General features: G+C 40.4%; 1 protein-coding gene and 1 long non-coding RNA gene across 3 annotated transcripts in view; one reads left to right on the forward strand and one right to left on the reverse strand.

Annotated features, from left to right (window-relative positions):
* gareml (GRB2 associated, regulator of MAPK1-like) lies at positions 1-19720 on the forward strand. Of its 2 annotated transcripts, none has more exons than XM_042390289.1 (7): positions 1-270; positions 3996-4136; positions 9804-9934; positions 10018-10183; positions 11449-12299; positions 15846-16015; positions 17695-19720. In XM_042390289.1, the coding sequence occupies exons 1-7, from the start codon at positions 159-161 to the stop codon at positions 18290-18292; spliced, it is 2169 nt and encodes a 722-aa protein (XP_042246223.1). In that variant the 5' UTR covers positions 1-158; the 3' UTR covers positions 18293-19720. The 2 variants fall into 2 exon arrangements, with proteins under 2 accessions (XP_042246223.1, XP_042246224.1); XM_042390290.1 differs by lacking the exon at positions 1-270 and adding an exon at positions 2716-2761.
* The window catches only part of LOC121882226, a 79612-nt gene continuing 65905 nt past the window's right edge, over positions 6847-20553 (reverse strand). The window contains exon 12 of the long non-coding RNA XR_006092054.1: positions 6847-7306. This is a non-coding gene — a long non-coding RNA (uncharacterized LOC121882226). The remainder of the gene's footprint in view (positions 7307-20553) is intronic.

Here is a 20553-nt window from a genome sequence, read left to right on the forward strand (position 1 = left end):
GCGCTCCCTCTTCTTTCCTACATTCAAACATGGCGAAACTCTTTGCCATTATACCACCTCCATCACCCTCCTCCTCCTCCTCTTCATCGTTATCACCACCATCATCATTGTCATCATCATCATCACCATTATCTCCGGTACAGTGATGACCCGGGAGGATGGAGAAGTTGTCGGCGAGCCTGTCGGAGATCACTTGGAGCCCGTTGGCGCTGCCATTGGACGCGGTGGTCAGCAAGTTCCGTCTGCCCACTCTGGTCCGCCTGGCCCACGGTAAGAGTCAGACCACCGGCACGGTCGTTAAAAACAATTCTGGGCTGTTTGCTTCTTTTGACAACTGTTATCTAACTCTGACGCTCCTTCTTCGCCTCAGAGCGCCACCAGAGTTACGATAACCGGGATAATATTAATGAGAAATTATGATTAATCAGGTCGTCCGCTCAGGAAAAAAAAAGAAAAAATCATTTATCGATGGCTGTGTGTTTCTGTGGGGTTTATGTGAGAATAACGACGCGGGTACGTTGGAACAAGTGTAGCAATGTACTGAGGAGTCAGTGGAGTATTTCAACTGTCAGGTTGCCAGAAATCTATCAAGCTTCCGGTCGACACGTTCAAAAATAAATCCTTACTATTACATTTTTTTTATTCAAAAGGAAAAAACAATTCACCGTGGGAATGTTTCATTTTTACTGGCTTATTAGAGGGTAACTTCACATAAACTTAGAAAAACCGTTTCTCTAAGTTAAACAGAAACCACCCTATAATGTAGGCAGACACATTTTAATGGGGATAAATAGCTAGTTTAAAGGCAAGTTTATTTGTAAAGCATAAATACAAAATGTAATGAATGTAAAGTGTTAATACAGCATAAAAAGATAAATGAGTGCAGGGCTGTCCGTTTGCCCAGCTATCTACAAGTTGTTATCCAACTTTGACGTGGCAACATCTTCACATGTTAATGGTTCCATGTGACTGATAAACTCCCACAAATCCAGGAATTTAAAGGACAGAGTCACAATTTTTCAAAAAACAGTCAGGCGTCCATATGAACAGTGAAAGAGGTTGTTTAAGTGTAAGTGATGGAGGCCAAAATTCACAGTGCGTCCACACAGTCATTTTGTGCAAAAATGTATTTAAAAGTTGATGTGAAGCTTATATGAGGCTTCAGCAGTCTGAGTTAGTCATATCAAGAGGATATCTGACACATTTACAGTCTTTAGCATCTAATTCCCTCTTTGTGTTTCCCTGTTGAGCTGTGGTGGAAGTATAGTAACAAAAAGAGGAACTTTGGCACTAAAAAGACATAACGTTAAAAAATATCTACTTGATTTGACTCATTTGGACTGAAGCTTCATATTAGCTTCAGATAAACTTTTAAATCCATTTTTGCACAGAAGGACTGTGGATTTTGTCCCCCATCACATTGTGAGTGCATTATGAGGAGATCTTCTGATGTTCAGTATGAACAGGAGGAATGATTACAGCAAGAAAAACCTGTTTCAGTGTTCATTTGGGCTCCTGACTGTTGTTTTAACACAAACTTGAAAAATTGAGAACCCATCCTCTAATGTCGCACTCTGCATATACAGTACACTTTTATTTACTACCATGGCCAGTCTGTGATGTTTTATACTAAAGAATAGGCTGCTAAAGAAAAGAGCAAGTCTCTCTGCTGTTTATGAGATTGTATTTCACTTTTAAATGTTAATTAATTAGTTCTTTGCTCCTTCACATGTAATCCTGTAGTATCTCAATACCAATATCTCAGTCTGGGATGTGCCTTGCTCTCATAGCTCCACTTTCAAAGTTTTGCTGACAAGTTTCATAAGGATATACAGCTCAGATTTGCTTTGAATTAAAATAGCATTACACTGCATATACTGGTCAGATGAAGTTTCTACTAAAATGAACCTTACTGTCAGAAATCAGAAATACTTACACTAGATATCACATGACTGTAACCGTGTTTACTACTCTATTCTATCACATATCAGTGCCCTGCCTGCTGCACCTTACTTTTTTGAAAATATATATTCACCAGCACATTTTAACACATAAATCAGTTACATTCCCGCCAGAAGAAAATGATGCTTCTGTTCATCACATGTGATATATAAGTCACCATTGATCTGATCTGACAAAACATTAGAGAAGTCCAATCACTATTAGTATCAACTTGTACATTACAGGAGCATTTTTAAAATGACAGTTAATTGAGAAAAGAGATGCCAGCCGCACGTTTGACGCTCTTACTCTGAAACCAGTACTTCCGTTAGTATTTTGGTTAAATCTGGCTACCTTGACGCGACGGTTTATACTCGGACATCGACTTTTCCTAGTTAACACCAATCGACTGCCTTGCATAAGAGAGTCATCATGTAGCCCGACATTTGTGCTCATTTTTCCATTCATGCGTTTTATGTTTTTACTGCCAAAGTGAATCTCTGCTCCTCCAGATTTGGGGTCTTCACTTTGGGAACGGGCGATGGGTGTCATGGCCAAAGTTGTTCCAGTCCAGAGCTGCCCGAAAAGCCACAAAGTGTCTGTTGTGCTGCTGAAGTGCTGCTCAATTCTTTTCATATGTAAATGCTGTAATCTGTCGGTGAATGTGGTGAATACTAACGAGCAGCGACGAGGAGGAAAATCTCCAAGTTTGAGTCGTGGACAAAAGCGCGCACCCGACCCGTGTCATCATGATCCCCGAAAATTACGCACCTTACTTGTGACGGCGCGCGTGTGCATTATAGGCGGAGAGAGAGCACCCGTAGGTGTTTATTAACTGCACTGTAGTTACCCCACAGATGCCTGCTTGTTTGCACAGCCTGCCAACCCAGATGGTGGTTAGTTATTCACAAGAGCCCATGATGTCAGCACTTCGTTCAAGTTTTTTCCCCTTCATTTCATATTAACAATGACGAGGAACAGTTTTATCTTTATGGAAACACGGTGGTTCAGTTGTGCAGTGTGTGTGTGTGGGTGGGCTGTAATTGATTGTGCTAGGGGCTTTCTTTTCGGAATAACCACTACAAACACACACTCACATATTAGGCAAAACAGTGTCAGTTCACTCAAATCACATAAAAACAATTACCCCAAGAGGGTTTTTTTTGTTGTAAGATCGCCTCAGTCAATCAAGATAATCTATTTACTGCATGCACTTCCGTGGGGATGATTTTTTTTTTGTACTTTTCACAGGATATACAGTAGCTCCAGTGGTAGCAGAAGTCTTGCAACATATAACTTTGATACAAATTCAAAACACTACATGGGAAAATATGTTTTGTGATTCGGGTGAACTGAGCCTTTAACATACAGCAAAAACTTTAACATGCGCAGCCAACTGGACTGATCTGTGACACAGCAGCACGAGTATAATGTGAATCCTAAGTGTCCAAACTCCCAAAAAGGAAGCAAGGTCCATATATGTTGAAACCTTTTATATTTCTGATTATGATCCCTCATCATCTGTCCTGTGTGTCCTGCATTCAGCCATCCTTCAACATGCTTGTTTGACTAAAAGGTTTGAGAGAAACAGCTATCCATCAGCAACCCAGCCAAAAGGACGGCCATCCATGTGATCGGTGTGTGAGTCTGTGAGTGTGAGAGAGAGTGAGAGGGAGCTGTGTGTGTGTGTGTGTGTGATTGAATTGTACCACTGTGCTATCAGCAGAAATCAATGCTGTTGTGCTGATGGCTCTACTGAAAGCTATGTGTGTGTGTGTGTGTGTGTATGGGGGCTGTGTAATAGCGGGTTGCCAGCTACATAGCGGGGTCCTGATGAGTAGGTTAGGGGTGGTGAACCGTCACTGATGGTGGTAATTATGGACACTGAATCCTGAATGCTTGTGTGTATGTGTGGTGGGGTGTTTTAGTGTTTTTCTATTGCTAAGCTACTTAGTGTGACCTTAGAAATAAAAACCTGTTGTTTCATCAGCCCTGAGGCAGGTAGACTATTTGTTTGTGGCTAATCCATTTGTGTGTGTGTGTGTGTGTTCCAGGTGAATGTGTGGAGGGTCTGTCGGAGGAGGATGTGGTGCTGTTACACTCCTGTCGTCAGTGGACCACAGTGACGGCCCACAGCTTAGAGGAAGGACACTACGTCATTGGACCCAAGATAGACATCCCTCTGCAATACCAGGGTGAGCGCTCGCACACTCACTCACACACACACACTCACACACACACACACACACAGGAACTGCTTTCTACAGATATTCCTTAATGTTTCATCCTAAACCTAAAAATATCAATTTCCCCATAAATGTCCATTTTCCCTAGAGGGAAAATAAACACACAATTTTATCACAAGGTCAAAATTTTCCAGTCGTTTATTTTTGGTGGGGAATTCATGTCTCATCAGGGGTTAGCAAACAAAGCTGCTAACAAACATATAGTAGACTGATTAGCATCAAACTGATATACTGATAGTGGCAAGTAATGTTATCTGATGTGTTGATATTTCCTTCAAAAACCTGCAATGACATTTAAGCAGTTTTCTTTCTTTTTGTTCAGTAAAACTTGATTTTATTTGATTATTTGGTTAATGGCAAGACAAGTCTTAGAATTACCACTGCTCTCGAGTAGGGTTGGTCACCCTGTACTAAAAATAAAATGTAAAGTTCAAGTTCAATACTTAATTCCCATGTCAACCAAGCTGCTAAGAATTTGACTCAGTGCAGTTCAGATAGACTACGGGAACTGGAACAGCAAATAATAACTGTACAGGGCAATAAAATAGAGTCACAATAGAAGTTTAGTGGTCTTTAATAGTATTTGGTGATTCATCATGTACATGATGTACATGACTGGTGGGTGGATATGAATGTGTGTGTGGGTGTCTGTATTTATTTGCCTACAAATACTTAAAAAAAACAAAAACTTAGTGTCTAATATATTTTAAATAGAGTAATTGATGGCACCAGGTAGAGACATAGCAAACTAAGAATTCATTGCATTGATTACTTGTTTATTTCTGCATATGACAATAAAGTCTTTGAATCCTTGAATCCCAGTGGAGTCTCCCCACTGGGATGAAACCCGAACAAACAACAGCCAGTCATTAAAAACACATACTGTGTAGCTTGAAATTGTTCATACCAATTTAAGTGTATTTTAAAATCTAGTAAAGATCCCAAGGTCTCTAAAGATAGCAATTATGCCATATGGAATTTTTATATTTTAATATTCCAGTATAAACATCAAAAGGGCTTTTTCTTCCTCACCAGCTTCAGTGTAAAACTGTCCACCACCATCCAATACTTAGAACCATATCAAATTCATGCAGTTTAAGGCACAAAAGCAACTCTTCATGTTAAAGTTACTATAAGGAACTTTCATGTTGTGTTGATTGTAGCAGCTGCTGTGGACAAAAGCGGTAGCGTTTTCCCAGCTTGAAGACTGCATTTCCCATAAGCACCATTGCCTCGTATCGTAAAGATCTTGGCTAGTGCGTGCATTTGTTCTGGAAGGGAGTGAAAGAAAGACGCTACTTATTTTTAACACTATTTTTCTTTTATAGACACAGCTGTTTGCAGGATGCATAGCGATGAGGTAATGTATGTATTTGTGGCTATGTAAGATTAATAATTGTAATATGATGGTGGTGAAGCAAAGTAAACTCTGATTTAGTACTATTCATACGTCTAGGTTACATGTAAGGCTGCATTCACACCAAATCCGGCAATGCGGCACCAGGTTGTGTGGGGTTGTGGGTGTGTTTATTTGTGCTTTAGAACGTAACCGCTGTGAAACAATCAGAAAATAACGTTTTATTTCTCAGAGTCACTCCTTTGTTCTCACTACACCACTGCTCAATCTCTTCATTCACTCTGTAGCTCGCTCAACCACCGCTGCTCTCTCTCTCTCTCACTCTCTTTTTCTCTCATCTTTTTTGAAATGAGTTGGGAATCCAACAACAAGTCTAAATTTACTTTTAACAATATCAAATGAAGACAAATGTCCCCCTCCCCCCTCATCTTAGTAATGTCTAAGTACTCCCTCATGCTACAGTGCTACATGTAATGTAGCATGTAGGCTCTTCTGGTCTATAAATCATTTAGTCTGATTTTGCAGGGAATCCGACCCGATGGCAGACATTTAAAATAATTATATAGAAATCGCCAATCTTCTCACTGATGGTCTGGTTCGCTTATATAGGTCATATAGAGGCATCAGAGGCATCATGAGACTGTTTCATAACCAGTTAAAAGTTCCTTGTAGTAACTTTAATTTCCTTGTGAGCCTGTCTATGGCTTCAAATAAGAGCTTGAACAAGCTGCTACAGAATACATATACTATACTGTCAGAAGGTGTGTAGTAAGAACAATCTAAAAGAAATACAGTTCTTCGTTTTTTTTGGTGAGAGGTGGATAGGAAGACTGATACCGCTCGCCTGTTCAGTAAAAATATACAACCTCTCACCACTTTAACAGGGGTTATGTGTTGGACTGTTTCTCAGCTTTGACCAGTTACTGCCTGGAGTCTTTGATGGTTGCCTGGCAACTGGTCCTGGCCAGCAAAAAGTCTGGCACATAACCCCTCTGTAAAACGGTGAATTGTTGTTTTGACACAAGTAAAATGTGTTAATTAGTGAGCTTTAGAAGTACTGGTTTGCAGATTTTGTTAGCCTTTAACAGATCCAGGCTCTGTTTCCAGTCTTTATGCTAAGCTAAGCTAACCGGCTGCTTTGTCCAGCTACATATTTGCCGTACAGACACAAGAGTAGTATCGATCTTCTCATCTAATTCTCGGCGAGACAGAGAAAAAGTCTTTTACCAAAATATCAAACTATTCCTTTAAAGCTACTAAAGGGGAAACAAAAAGGGAAAACTTTATGTTGGAGTAAATAAAATAACTTAACTGTAATTGAATGAATACTAAATGTGTGTGAAGTGTGAATTGGATGAATAACTCTTATATTAAAACTCAAATTGTTATTTTACAGCATGGACAGGGTCAAATTTTAAGATAATGATATTAGTACATAAAATAAGACCTAAACTTTAGACCCCAATATATAGACATGTACATAAACCCCACACACACACTCACTTCAGCCCACCTTTACATAACCTACCAGCTGCTGTAGATGTGACCTTCCCTGGCTCCTGCCCATTGAGTTGTCGTCTTCCTGCTGAATGACTCTAGTCAGTATGACCTCACCGGAGCTTATCCCCACAATCCCATTGTTCCAACCTACCAACCAGTCACATTATTCGCTGTGTAACTGGATCTTAATGCCTCCTCTCCGTTGCTTCCTCCACTGATGGAGCGCTGATGTCACCTCATACTAGTGCCGCCACTCAGGCTCCTTTTCAGAAGAATGAAAGAACATTTGGGTCAGAGGGGGGTATGTTGAGATCATTGTCATTTTAGACATTTCAGCACTTCACATGGGAAGCATCTGACTGCCGGTGTTGCCAGTATTACAAGCAGTTAGCCATATAACAAATACACTGTGCACAGCGCTACTAGTAGTGAAAACCTCCACATTGTACCTGTAAGACACTTTATCACTGTATCGTCTGGGGATTATAAGTGATAAAAAGTTCAGGAACTCCAAAAGTTATATGAACATGATTGTTTTTCCTTTCCTGCCTCACCCCAAGAACTGTTAAGATAAGGCAGATTAGGACATCATCTCAGATAATAACCTTTTTATAACCCCGTCACAACAGTCAGAGTGATAGATGAGTGATATATGGCCACATGCGCTTAACACAAAGAAAACTTTTGATAGCCTTTCTCATTCCAAGTTTGCCATCTTAAAAGATACCCAGCCACAAATAAAAGTATTTCCGATTTATTTGGTTTTTGCTTCTCCATTTATTTATTTTTTTACATATAACATTTCCTTCAATCAGTCATTTCTTTTCCTTCTTTCAAACAATTACCAGTGTTTGTTTGTATTTTTTTCTCGCTGATTTATAATGTTCATGGCTGGGACTTTTTTAGGAGTCTAATAGGTCTGAGCAAAAGCCTTATAAGGTTCGCCACAGAGTGCCTTCAGTTTGGGATAAGCCTGAATTGTTGTGTGTATTTCTGCTGCTGGGCCGTGTAGCATTACATCAACCTGACATCCTTTTCAATTGTGAACCATTTTAACATTAGCATTCTGGTAGACAAGAAAAAGCCAGCCAGCAAAGCCAATTTAAATATATGACTATTTTTAGGACTACCTTTGTATCTCTTCAAGTATGACAGGTGAGCTGTTGTTTAATCAGAGGCCATCATCTCTGATGATGAGCTAATGTCTGTGTGATGACTTCATACAGGAAGTCTAAATAAGCTTCGGAGGAGAGCAATATAGGTTTCCCCCTGGGGATGGACAACAGGATGCTCCCTCCTCTCTCTCACTCTCTCTCTCTCTCCTGCTCCTCTGTATAGTAAGAGGCAAGGATGACTGAAGTGTAGAGGACAGAAAAGCTGAATGATCCCTTGTCATGAATGGATTTCAGGGAAGCAAGTGGCGCCACAGCCAGCCTTGTAATGTGGAGCCAAAGCCTTGTGTGTAGGAAAAGCTACACGAGTGGAGATTTTGTCTTTATTTATAGGAACAACATTTTAATAGTAACTTGTTAATATGGTGTCAAATCTCTGCTCATTTGGTAACATTTGAGATCTCGTTTCTAGCTGAATAATCCTCTTATTTGTAAAGGTTTCCAGGATGGAGCTGGAGTTTTGTTTGGTATAGTGGTAAACCCTGTTTCATTTCAAACCCCTGTTCAGCCTGTCACTTTTTTCTTTTTTTTTTTTTCTGGAAAGGGGTGGTGGGTTGTGTTGAAAAGTAGCACTTGCTGGTATTGTTCGGTGGGTGGAAGCTTTTTATCCTGGGGGCTCTGTTTGAATTGGTAGGTGGGGGGTTGGAGGGGAAAGAAGGGTTAGAGAGAGGGAGGGAGGGAGGCGCTGGCGAGGAGGAGGATGGTGGTGGAGTTTGGTATTCTGCTCTGCCTCCCAGACAAAAAAACTTTCTCATCTCTCTTTCCCTCACACACACACAAACACTTTGACTCTGTGAGAAAAAGGAGGACCCTTCGAGGGTTATAGTTGTTCAATACAACCATAATGACTCAGAGAGCCGGCCGAGTAACTGGTAAATAAGACTAAAGAATAATGTGTGCACAAGTGAAAATGTAATTGAAATGGTTCTTTACAACATCAAAAAGTGGCACAAAACAAAAAACTTACAGTTTCAAGAACACAAACACAGTCAGTGGACTGCAACACTGCCTGGTTTCTATATCCGGAGAGCATGAGTGTGAAAGATTTACAGACGGAAGAGGGGATGAGCAAAGGAAAGAAAGAGTGAAAGGGGGAGAGAGTTGTGTGTGTATGTGTGAGTGTCTCCATGGTGATGTGTCTCTGCTCTGCGTGAGAATGGGGGTCCTTTATTGGTTGCCATGCCAACCCCGTCGGCTGTTGATTGGCCGAGAGCTGGTGCCAGGTCATAGGTCACGGAGGTGTCTTTGTATTCTTCTCGTCCAAACAGTGTCTACTGCGGATGTGTGTTTGAAGTAAGACTGTAGGCAGTCAAAGAAAGACGTAAAGTACAAAAGCAACTTTTCTCTTCTCCTTTTCCTTACCTTTCCTTCCCTTCCTCCTCTTCATCTACTCTTCCCATCATACCCCTCTTTCCCTCCTTCCTTCTCCTCCTTCTCTCCCCTTTCCTTCATCTTCTTCTTCCCTCTGTGCTCCCTTCACTTTATTTGTCTTCTTGCAACTTATTCACTGTCCTTCATACCGCCAATAAATTCCACCCTTCCTTTTCCTCCCTCCTTCTTTTCGTCCTGTTTATATCCTCCCTGCAGGAAAGTTCAAGCTGTTGGATGAAGACCGGGACATTAGGGATCCAGTCCAGTATTTCTCCAGTGTGGAGGAAGTTGCTGGAGTCTTCCCTGACCGGGTCTTTGTCATGGAGACGATCACTTTCAGCGTCAAGGTTCGCCCTCTTTCACTTCTGCATAGATGCACACATGGCGCGTTTCCAATTCCAATTCAAATCCATGCATGTGTACGCTGCAGGTGGTATCAGGGGAGTTCAGCGAGGACAGTGAGCCCTACAGCTTCACTCTGCAGGCTGGAGATGAGCTGTCACTCATGGGGAAGGCAGAGCTTCTGTGTGCCACGCCATCTAAGGAAAAGACGGGACTGAGCGCGCTCTTGAGACGCTTGGGGAAGACTCCCCGAAGTAAGTAAAGCTGCCGTTACACCAAAATCCACCTGGTGAAATTTACTCACAGTTTGTGGTCAAAAGCAACGGGGGTTGGGTGGGTAGGACAAGAAATAGCATGATAAACTACATGAACTACATAAACATAAACTACAGGAGCTCGCACAACTAGTAGCCTAACAACAACAGCCCACAAAGTTGTGATTGAGTTATACAGTGTATAATAGCATCCCGCCATAGTAGCATCTTGGTCTTTGCTGTTTTGTTTTTTTTTTAAATTTCGCCATGCAGTTATAAACAAACAATATTTTCCTGAATGAGTGGTCAATCCCACCCCCTCTCTCAAATGAGCCTCTCGATTTCAAAGGGGGGTCAAAGTTCAGTCTGATTGAACTCTGTCCAGAGTGAATGAGGCGGGTCAATTCATGATCGGAAGCCCCGTTTCACATACACATGAATGGAAAGTGAATTTTGGTCTCACTGTGCCATAAGGCCAAACTCAGTGTGTTGAGCTCTTTGATATTTATGAAGTCCTATTTCAGTGGCTATAGAGAGTTAAAGAGGATTTTCTGAGTTCTGTTTCAGAAATAAGGAACCCTAATTCAAAATTTTGTAATAATGCAAATTGCTAAAAAAAATCAAGTGCTACAACATAAACGTACCCAACAGTATTTCATGCTGGTTCCATACAGAGATGTTTACATTTTTGAAGGAAACGCAATTTGCTTGTTTATTTAACATTTCTATTTTCAGCAGCATTTAACAAACACCATTTCCCACAAGCCCGAGATTGTCACAGATTAAAGATCACCAGACTGATAAACTGAAGCTAGTGGAGTGTCATGCTATTAGAACGGGCAGAGAGGGCTGAACATTATTTTAAACAGCAGAGAAATCTAAGAAGTTGGAAAAGATGATAAAGGTCATTGTAAATAAAGGGGATAAAGGTAAGAGAAGAAAAAGGAAACTAATTTTTCAAGTGCCAACAAATTAATAGTGGTTTAACTTTCTCCTTTTTAAAATCAGGAAGGGTTCAACTCCTCATAAAAAGAATACTCACTTGCAGTATATTAGAATATGGATATTAAACCCCAGGACCACATGAGAGTTTGCACTGAGTGATAGAAGCTGCAAGCCCATCTTTGATGTTAGGACTTCAACCCTCCAGACATTCATTAAAAAATTAGAAAAAGGAAATGTGACATCGCTGGCAGGACTGCATGGGATGATAACTTAAGGATAACTGGTAACTCTTTGACCTCTTGCTGTCTCTTCCTCCTCAGGTAAAACTCCCTGCCTGGTCTGTATGAACCATCGCACCAATCAGAGCGTCAGCCTGCCCTTTGCCTGCCGTGGACGCTTTTGCACACGCTCCCCTTTGGAGCAGGGCATGCTGGGAGGAGAGCATACGGTGCGCAGCATCATCGAGAGGGTTCGCCTCCCTGTCAACGTGTCTGTGCCGTCACGGCCACCGCGAAACCCCTACGACCGCCATGCGGTACGAGAGGGCCACCGCTACAAACTGCTCAACATCGTCAGCAAGACAGTGGTGCTCTGCATGGTACTTCGCAGACAGGAAGTCTCCCCCTCCCACTTCCTGCTGCTGCGTTGCATGCCCCGCTTCAACGTGGCTGAGGCCTCCGTCCACACGGCAGCACTGGAGAGCCTGCTACTGCGACATGCGTTCGACCCGGATGCCTACTCTCGTGCTGTTCGGGAGACCCGGCCAGAGCTGGAGTGTATGACGGAGGAGTGTGTGAGCCCGCGGCGTTCTCGTGTGTGTGTGTCGGGTCAGGACTCTTTGGCGCCGGCGCTGCAGAGGCTGTCGATGTGCGGGTATGGGGGCGGGGTTTCGGACAGCCTATCACAGCGCTGCAGGGACTCTCTCGGAGACCGAATGGGGGAGGGGCCAGGTGAGGAGAGGGAGTATATGACTCCTGAGTGGACTGAGGCTGAAATGAGGACCAGTGAGGAGATCCCTTATGAGGAACTTTGGACCAATCAGAACGCAGAGGGCTTAGGAAAGGAGCCAAACCTCATCTCCTTTCATTCGTCCTCCTCATTGGACGGTTCTCTTGGTACCGTGGTGACAAGAGTGTCTACCCCGCCACCTGTACCTCCAAAATCTGATGCTGTGAGTTTCTCTCCCCTCCTTCTGTCTTTCTTTTCATATCACTGTCTCTCATTCTTCTGTCCAAGGCAGCATCCGGTTGTTAAAAGTGAGGAGGCCAGGCTTCAATTATTCATACATTACAGCTTTTAAACCTCACTGACCACACACACACACACACACACACACACACACACACGCACATTGACTTCCTGGAAAGGCTGCCATATATACACAACACATGACAACATTTCTGCAGTTTCTGTAGGCGACACTCTTTCTTTGGTCCACTGATGTTCATGTCATGTCAGAGGTATCGACTTGTAAATAGCTTTCAAGTCAACATCCAAGTCATAATTATGACTGGGAAACTTGGATTTTTCTGAAAGCTCTGATATATCAGACTCAGCACCTAATAATAAAAGTACCAAGTGCCTGAAAGCAAAACAAATATGGATGCCTCACATCAGCCAAAGACTATTGTTCAATGTAATTAAACCCAAATTAGATGGATATGGTGTTATATTGTCAATGTACAATATTTTTATCCTCACTCGACCAACTCTGTAAACATCTTGATGAATGCTTACATGTTGTTAACTCGAAATCTTTCCTATTAATCCCAAATGACGTGAACACAGCACCAGCCGTAATGACTATAAGTGCTAATGTCATCTCATCCCATATTAGTCCAGGTGGGGCAGTGCCACTTATTCCTTGCATGTATTATAGGAACTAATGGAGTTTAGAGCCATGATTCCTTTTTGTATTATTGATTCAGTCAGTCATTTTTTTTTAAATTTAAATAACTTTTACATTTTGATTAAATATCAGAAAAAAAGTGAAAAAAAGCCCATCGCAAGTTCTCAGAAACCATAAATATGATAAATAGCTTGCTTTGTCCGAATAATTGTGTAAAACAGATAAATAGCACATACATTTGAGAAGCTGGAAACCATTCTGTTGATTAGCCACTTGGTGCTCAATTTGATAATCGAATAATTCAAGTCAATTTTCAAAAAAAAAAGCCAAACATTCCCCTATTCCAGCTTCTCAGATGTGAAAATTTGCAGCTTCTTTTTGTCTTATTTGACAGTAAACCAAATCTCTTTAGGAGTGTTGGTCAGACAAAACAAGCAAAACTACTCTTTTTCAGTGGCTGTAAGGGTTTTATGACAAAACTAGTATAGAGATGGTTACTAGTGAGCTGAAGCCCTGCCCCCCTCCTGTCTAGCCTCTGTTTTGCTATTTTCTGTAATTCATAGTCTTTCTCATTAAGGGGGTTTGTTCTGCAGTTTTCTCATCAGGGTTTTCTTTCTCAAAAAGCTGAAGGTGTTCTTTAAAAGAGGGGGGGCTTTGGCTTTGAGGTCAGGAATTTGCACCAATTTAATCTTGATCTAGACTACTTAAATTAATAGTATTAAACAATTTAAAATAGCTTCTACATTTTAGATGAGAGTTAGTTAGTTAGAGCAATGCTGTGCGCCTTTTGTTAAATCAGCTGCCCTTGCTAAATGTGCTAACCATCATAATCTTTTGAATGAAAATGTACTGGAAGCGTAAAATACATGACTTCCTGACAGTACAATAACATATTTTCTCTAGGATAAATCTACCAGAGAGTTTAGAACCGCAAATGCATAAGTTTTCATGTACAAGATAAGGTTAATTGCTAGTGTGTAATATTGCAGTGGAAAAAGTACTTTTACTCAAGTACTGTACAAATTTAAAGGTATTTGTACTTCACTTGAGTATTTCCATTTCATGCAACTTCAAACTTGTACTCCACTACATTTCAATGGGAAATATTACACTTTTCACATCCAGTAAATTTATTTTACAGCTACAGATTAAGATTTTGCAGACACAACATATGATAAGCTTAAAATAAAAATAAAATACAATGCATTGTTCCTATAACTGCAACGATTAGTTGATTAATCGATTAGTCCCCAATTATTAAAATAACTGCCCACTATTTTGATAATTGATTAATCTTTTTGAGTTATTTTTTAAGAAAAGAAATTCCAAATTTTCTGATTCCAACTTCTCAAATATAAATATTTTTTCTTTCTTTAATCTTCTGTGGTAGTAAACCGAATATCTTTTGTGTCTGTGGACAAAACTAGACATTTGAGGACTTCACCTTGGGCTTTGGATAACAGTGGTTGACATTTTTGTTTTTTTACCATTTTCTGACATTTTATCTAAACAACTAATCGATTAATTGAGCAAATAATCAACAGATTAATTAGTAATGAAAATAATCATTAGTTGCAGCTCTAACTGTTCCCAATCACTTTGGCTTGTGACCCCTTAAAAAAAAGCAGTGTCTACCTCCCCTCATCATGTTTCAGATGTCTGTGAGCTGTCAGCAGTCCACTCACTGTAACTTCTCAGATGGTTTTATTTAAATAGCCATTTAAGGCTCAAAAAAGGTCAAATCCTAAATATATTATTTCACAAAAAAGCAAAGAGAAGTTAAAAAGTAGTCTAAAAAATGAACATGAATTTGTGTATCAGAGCTTAGTTTTTCACTTGTTTTGTCTTCCATGATTCATCTCACAACCCCTCAGACTTATCCTGTGACCTTTTGGAGGGACCAGTTCAAACTTGCTGCACCTCAAGCAGCTACAACAGTAAAATGCTGCTTACACATTCATGCATCAGTATTAACAATCTAACACTGTCACATATAATCGTATATCAGTCACAGGGGATGTTTTATTGCATTACAAGTACTTACTTTAATACTTAAAGTACATTTTGCTGATAATACCTCTGAACTTTTACTTTAGTAGGATTTTGAATGAAGGACTTTTACTTGTAGTGGAGTATTTTTATGCTGTGGTATTAAGATTTCTTTATTATAAGATAGTTGAGGCTAGTTTTCTTTCTACCTGATTTACTCCTTGTAAAATCTCATTCTCTTTTTGCATATTGTTTCTGTTAAGGGAAAACCATGACTCTTATGTCTAATGTTCCTTTAGGATGACTAATGCTTGGATTTATCAAAACATCTTCAAACCAAATTCTTTCAAGCCAGAAAATGGTGTGTTAAACTGAAAACAAGGCTGCTTTTCATAGTTCCTGAAACATTCACATTTCAGAGTTTCCCCATAACATCAGTGTTCATATGATGGTGTACAAGGAGTCTGTGTTTGTAAGGGTGAAATTATCAGGCTTGTTTTCTTTAATTAACTTTTTTTTTTTTCAAAGTGATGGCAGCTAGCAGCGGTATAGAGAGGCTGTGTGGGTGTTGATGTCTGCAATGCTGCTGGATTATACCCTGTCACACACAGTGTTCTTCATTCCCTGATATTTAGCCTGCCAAGTCAGCTTGTGTGTGCATGTGTGTGTGTGTGTGGGGAGGGGGGGTTTGTTTGAGGTTTAAAGGTCACCAAGTGTGACATTTACCAACCAGAACATAGAGACAAGCAGGCACACGCACACACACACACACTTACACACAAATATTCCCATAAAACCTCCTGAGAAGTTTTAGGAGTTAACTTTTTTTTTGCTGTTATGGCTGTCATTTCTGTGTTGTGTGTGTGTGTGTGTGTGTAGGTGAGAGAGGAGTGTCGCTACTTGATCGCCCCTCCGGTCCCCCCTCGGTGTTCTAAAGGAGGCTCCATCTCCAGCCCAGCCCCCAGCCCTCCTGTCCCTCCTCGCTTCCCCAAAACCTCCACCTCCCCCAGACCCAACCTCTCCTTCTACTCTTCCGGACTGCAGGACAGGTACAGTATGACTCAAACCACGCGACACATCAGACTTTTTAACCAACAAATCATTGTGACATTAGCAAAATTACTGAGGGAGGATTGAGGGAGAGGTTTCATGTTCTTGCACCCCAAATGGAGCTAAAGCTTCCAGTGTTTTCTAATCTGATATTTGAAAGGCTGCAACTAACTCAGTACAAAATAATTAGAATAATTAGGCTGGCAATAACAACATAGCATGTGTTGTAAAGACAGCATAGATCAAGATAGCAGTATAAATTTCACAATAAATATGGAAAATGCTATATATAGAACCTTTAAGAGAGAGTTATTTTCCATTTCAGCTACTTTTTTAAAGTATGGAACAGTTCAATTGATTAATTGTATAAATTATCAACACACACCTATTTTCCTATAGAAAGACCTAATTTGCTTCAAGTTTTGATCAGATTACAAACAATGATGCATGAATATGTTTATCTTTAATATTATTAGTTGTTTTTTTGAAGTTTCAGTATAGAGACAAAAATAAACATTCTGAAAACCGTATTATGTAACCAAACCCAGTAAGCACTGATTTGGTGATTTACAGGTCAAAAGATGTTGAGACATGTACACTAAATTGGAGTTTCAAAGTTCATCTTCATCTTCATTTAGTAGCTGAGATCTTCTTCAGCAGATAGAATTTGCCCAGTTGTCACAGAAGTGAAGATGTTTCCATAATTTCTAAGCAATGTAACACTTCAGCTTTTAAGCCAAAATGGAAATGAAGTCCTTAAAGATCCCCTCCAGACATGTTGAGGATCCATAAAAATACTGTACTTTGAATAATCATTTGTGTCTAATATGTTTTTTCCACAAAAAAAGGACAATTACCTCGTTAAAATCCTTAAAATTACATCTAGTCCTTTACCCTCATTAAAAATTCCAGAATATATGAATATGCAAATATTTTTCATTTTAAAAGTTTGTGCTGGACACAAGATCTCCTACTTTCCTAATCACACACTGTGTAAGTTGCATGCTGGACCACGATTGGCTCAAAACTAGTTTTGATGTCACAAATCACCCTTACCCTAACCCATGCATATGTTAAACTGAGAATTAAGGTGAGCACAGAGTAACTCTCCCCCTTCAGTAGATTAATGTGAAAACAGTCTTCTAGTGTCAAACTCTGTACATACATCATTCTGTACAGTGAAGCTCAAACAACCAACTGAAGGAACAAGAAGAAAAACACATTTTGAGTGGAAGGGGACTTTAAAGTGCTAGAAAGAGGTTTGCATGAAAGTGAACATTTCTTAGTCATATGACATATAACTGTTGTATCAACTGTACTTTAATGACTATGTTTTAACATGTTAGGACCTGTTCCATATTGAATTATAATCATTTAGATGTGATTGAAATGATTATTTATAACTATAAAACTTTCACCTTACAACAAAATTAAGCAAATTAAGCTGAAAGGATTATAGAATCTATTCAGTATGTAACGCCCTCCATCCTTCAGTGGCTTTTGGCCTGCATACTACTAAATAAATGGTTTCAAGGGATCGATCTCTTAAACTGTGATACAAAACTATAGAATGCTCCCCAGTATGATCATTAGAAGTTTTCACATGACATGTTTTGGTATTTTGAGTCTTGCTGACCGATGCTAGACACTAATGTCACTCTCTCCTACTCTGTCCCAGCTGCTCGCCCTCACCAGATGCTTCTCTCTACTGTTACCCGTGCTCCTGGGCTGACTGCCCCGCCCCGAACCCTGCCAGCCCTGAGCCGGTCTCTGCCCTCCCTGCAGACAACGCAGCCAATCCTCAGCCAGCGCAGGCCACCTGGGCAGAGCCATGGGTGGATTCCTTCACCTCTGGGCCTCGACTGAGGCCGCCACCCCCGCAGAGTCGCTTCGCTCCTTTCGGGGCTTTGAACCCTTTCAACCGCCAATCGCCTTGCCCCTCACCTGAGCCCACTGCCAATCCCACGACAGATTCCTCCAGAGGTGCAGAGGGGGGCGGGACATCCACAGGAGTGACTGAAGGGTTGGCCCCTCCCACTGACCCCACCTGGCGGCCTCCTGCTGATCTGTCTGCGCTGTCATTGGAGGAAGTGTCGGCCTGTCTGCGGTTCATCGGCCTATCAGAAGCAGCGGTGTCCGTGTTCCAGAGGGAGCGAATTGACGGCAGCCTCCTGGTGCAGCTGACTGAGGACATCCTGTCACATGACTTCCACCTGAGCCGACTCCATGTCACCAAGATCACACAGTTCATACAGGGATGGAGGCCCAAGATCTAACAAACACACACACACACACATACAGCACACACACACACACTGTCCTGATAATGTGCCTGTTGGCTACTGAGCCATACTGAATGTGCCTTCCACTGTGACCAATTGGCTGCTGAGCCCCAATGACTGAAGCTGAGACTTTGCTGTGGGAAACCACGCCTCCCTGTGGCCAAACTATGGAACTGACACTTAACTGGTTCCCATGCCAGGAGTCTCTGACAGACTGACTGAATATTTCCTGTCTGAATCACAGACTGGGACTAGTTTACTAACAAATGGCTACAAGGTGACCTGTTTTAATGTGTCACTGGGGGTGAGTCAACCACAACACTTCTCATGCTACAAGACAACAGAAAGATTTCCAGCACTACTACACTACTACACAGCCTCCATGCTGTGGTCCTTTGATTGCTAAAAAATCCAGTTTAAAATATGAAATGAGTACAAAACTTGCCTTCATTTGACGTAAAAATATTTTTACAATATAAAAATTTCAACTCAACAACTTTAGACAGACATGGTTCAACTCTTTAAGGAGAGTTTTTGCAATATAAGAGGGACATAAAGGAATTCACAGCCTTCATTGGTTGCCAGTACAGTAGGAGATGTAACAACATAAATGTATCACTGAACCTGTCCTCTACACAAGTCTCTTGCACAGTCTTCTTCATTTGTCCTGTTGAGCTTTTGTGGCCTGTAATTGGTATAAACAACAAATTGATAACAAGAAAAAAGAAAAAAAAGAAAAGAACAATGCAGAAAGTCAGAAACCTTAGCATACAATGAAGTAATGCCTGAGTTAATGATTCACTGAACCATCACTGCATTTACAGCTTTTTGTGTTTTGGGACAGTGACACATTTTTATTAACATCCCCTTTAATTGTAACACAAGATGTCATTCAGTCTGTAGTCAGACACACAGATGTGCTGCCTCAAAAATAGAGTTCTTAAAATGTACCTCAGATCACTTGTTTGAGATGCTTGATTTAGTCATGCGTAATAATAAATGAAATTATGCTTAATTGTATGTTGACACAGAAATCCATTTTTTCATGTCATCACCGAGCACCACGAGACAGGAGTACTGGGTCCAGTTAAAAAAAAACAGCAAAATTTGTCAAAAATATTATGAGAGGTCCATAGTGCCCAATCTAAACTGTTGGAGGGTTGTTAATGTTGCATGTGATATTAAACAACTGTTGTGATTGTCCAGTCATTAAATAACAAAAAGGAACTTCCAAAGTGAGTTATATAATTCTCTAAATTTGTGGCGGTATAACTGATGTGTTAACCATTCTTATCTGTTCCATTATTCTTGTTTGCATTTTTCTAGAACTGAAACTATTAGTTGACAGTTGATCGACAGAAAATTAATTGGCAACAATTTTGATAATCAATTCATATGTAAATTTTAAGCAAAAATGCCAGAAAATCAGTTTTCTTAGTCCTCTATGATACTAAATTTAATATCTTTTGGTTTACAACTGTGCAAGAAATTTGAAGATGTCATCTTGGCCTCTAGGGAATTATGATTGGCATTTGTCACAATTTTTTTAAATTTCATTGACCAAATTATTAATTGACCAATCAAGAAAATAATTTCCCTGAGGGGAAATGTGTCATGTCAAGTGTTGAATACAGCTGCATACTGCTATCCAAGTTAAATGAGGGCCTGCTCTATGAATTCTACATATAATACAATACAAACCATACCTTCATTCGGGTGGTGATGATATAATGTTATATGACTTCTGTTACAAAAAGTTATACAAGGAGGGTTATTTCAAGAAGCAGGAATGTCAACGTTAGCCAGATAACTGTGAAAATACAATTTATGCTGTAAATGTCAAAGTAAACTGGTTTATTAATTTTTGTGATTCTCTTTTTGCCATACACACTGCTGTTCTTGCATAATGTCTGACATACGTCTTTAAATTCCATTATATTCCCCAAATTTGATAAAAAAGCAGCCAGACGAAAGGCTGATGTTGAGTTTCTGATAAAGCATTTCAGAAAGTTCATGACCCCTCTCGACATTTCAGCTTCTCCTCGGTCTACCACACCCACATAGCACTGATGTACGCTGTCATCATGTAACTGCAAGACCACTGTAAGAAGAGCCATGAAGAAATAAATAAGAGAAAACACAATAAATAGACACTAAATGACCTCTGAAAATCAAGTTATCCTGTTTTGTTTTCCCTGGTGGTTGTGGGGAGCTGGAATTGTGACGACATGCAGGGAGGCAGGAATTAGGGAGGA

The sequence above is a fragment of the Thunnus maccoyii genome, chromosome 17, assembly GCF_910596095.1.
Source record: "Thunnus maccoyii chromosome 17, fThuMac1.1, whole genome shotgun sequence".
Lineage (NCBI taxonomy): Eukaryota > Metazoa > Chordata > Actinopteri > Scombriformes > Scombridae > Thunnus > Thunnus maccoyii.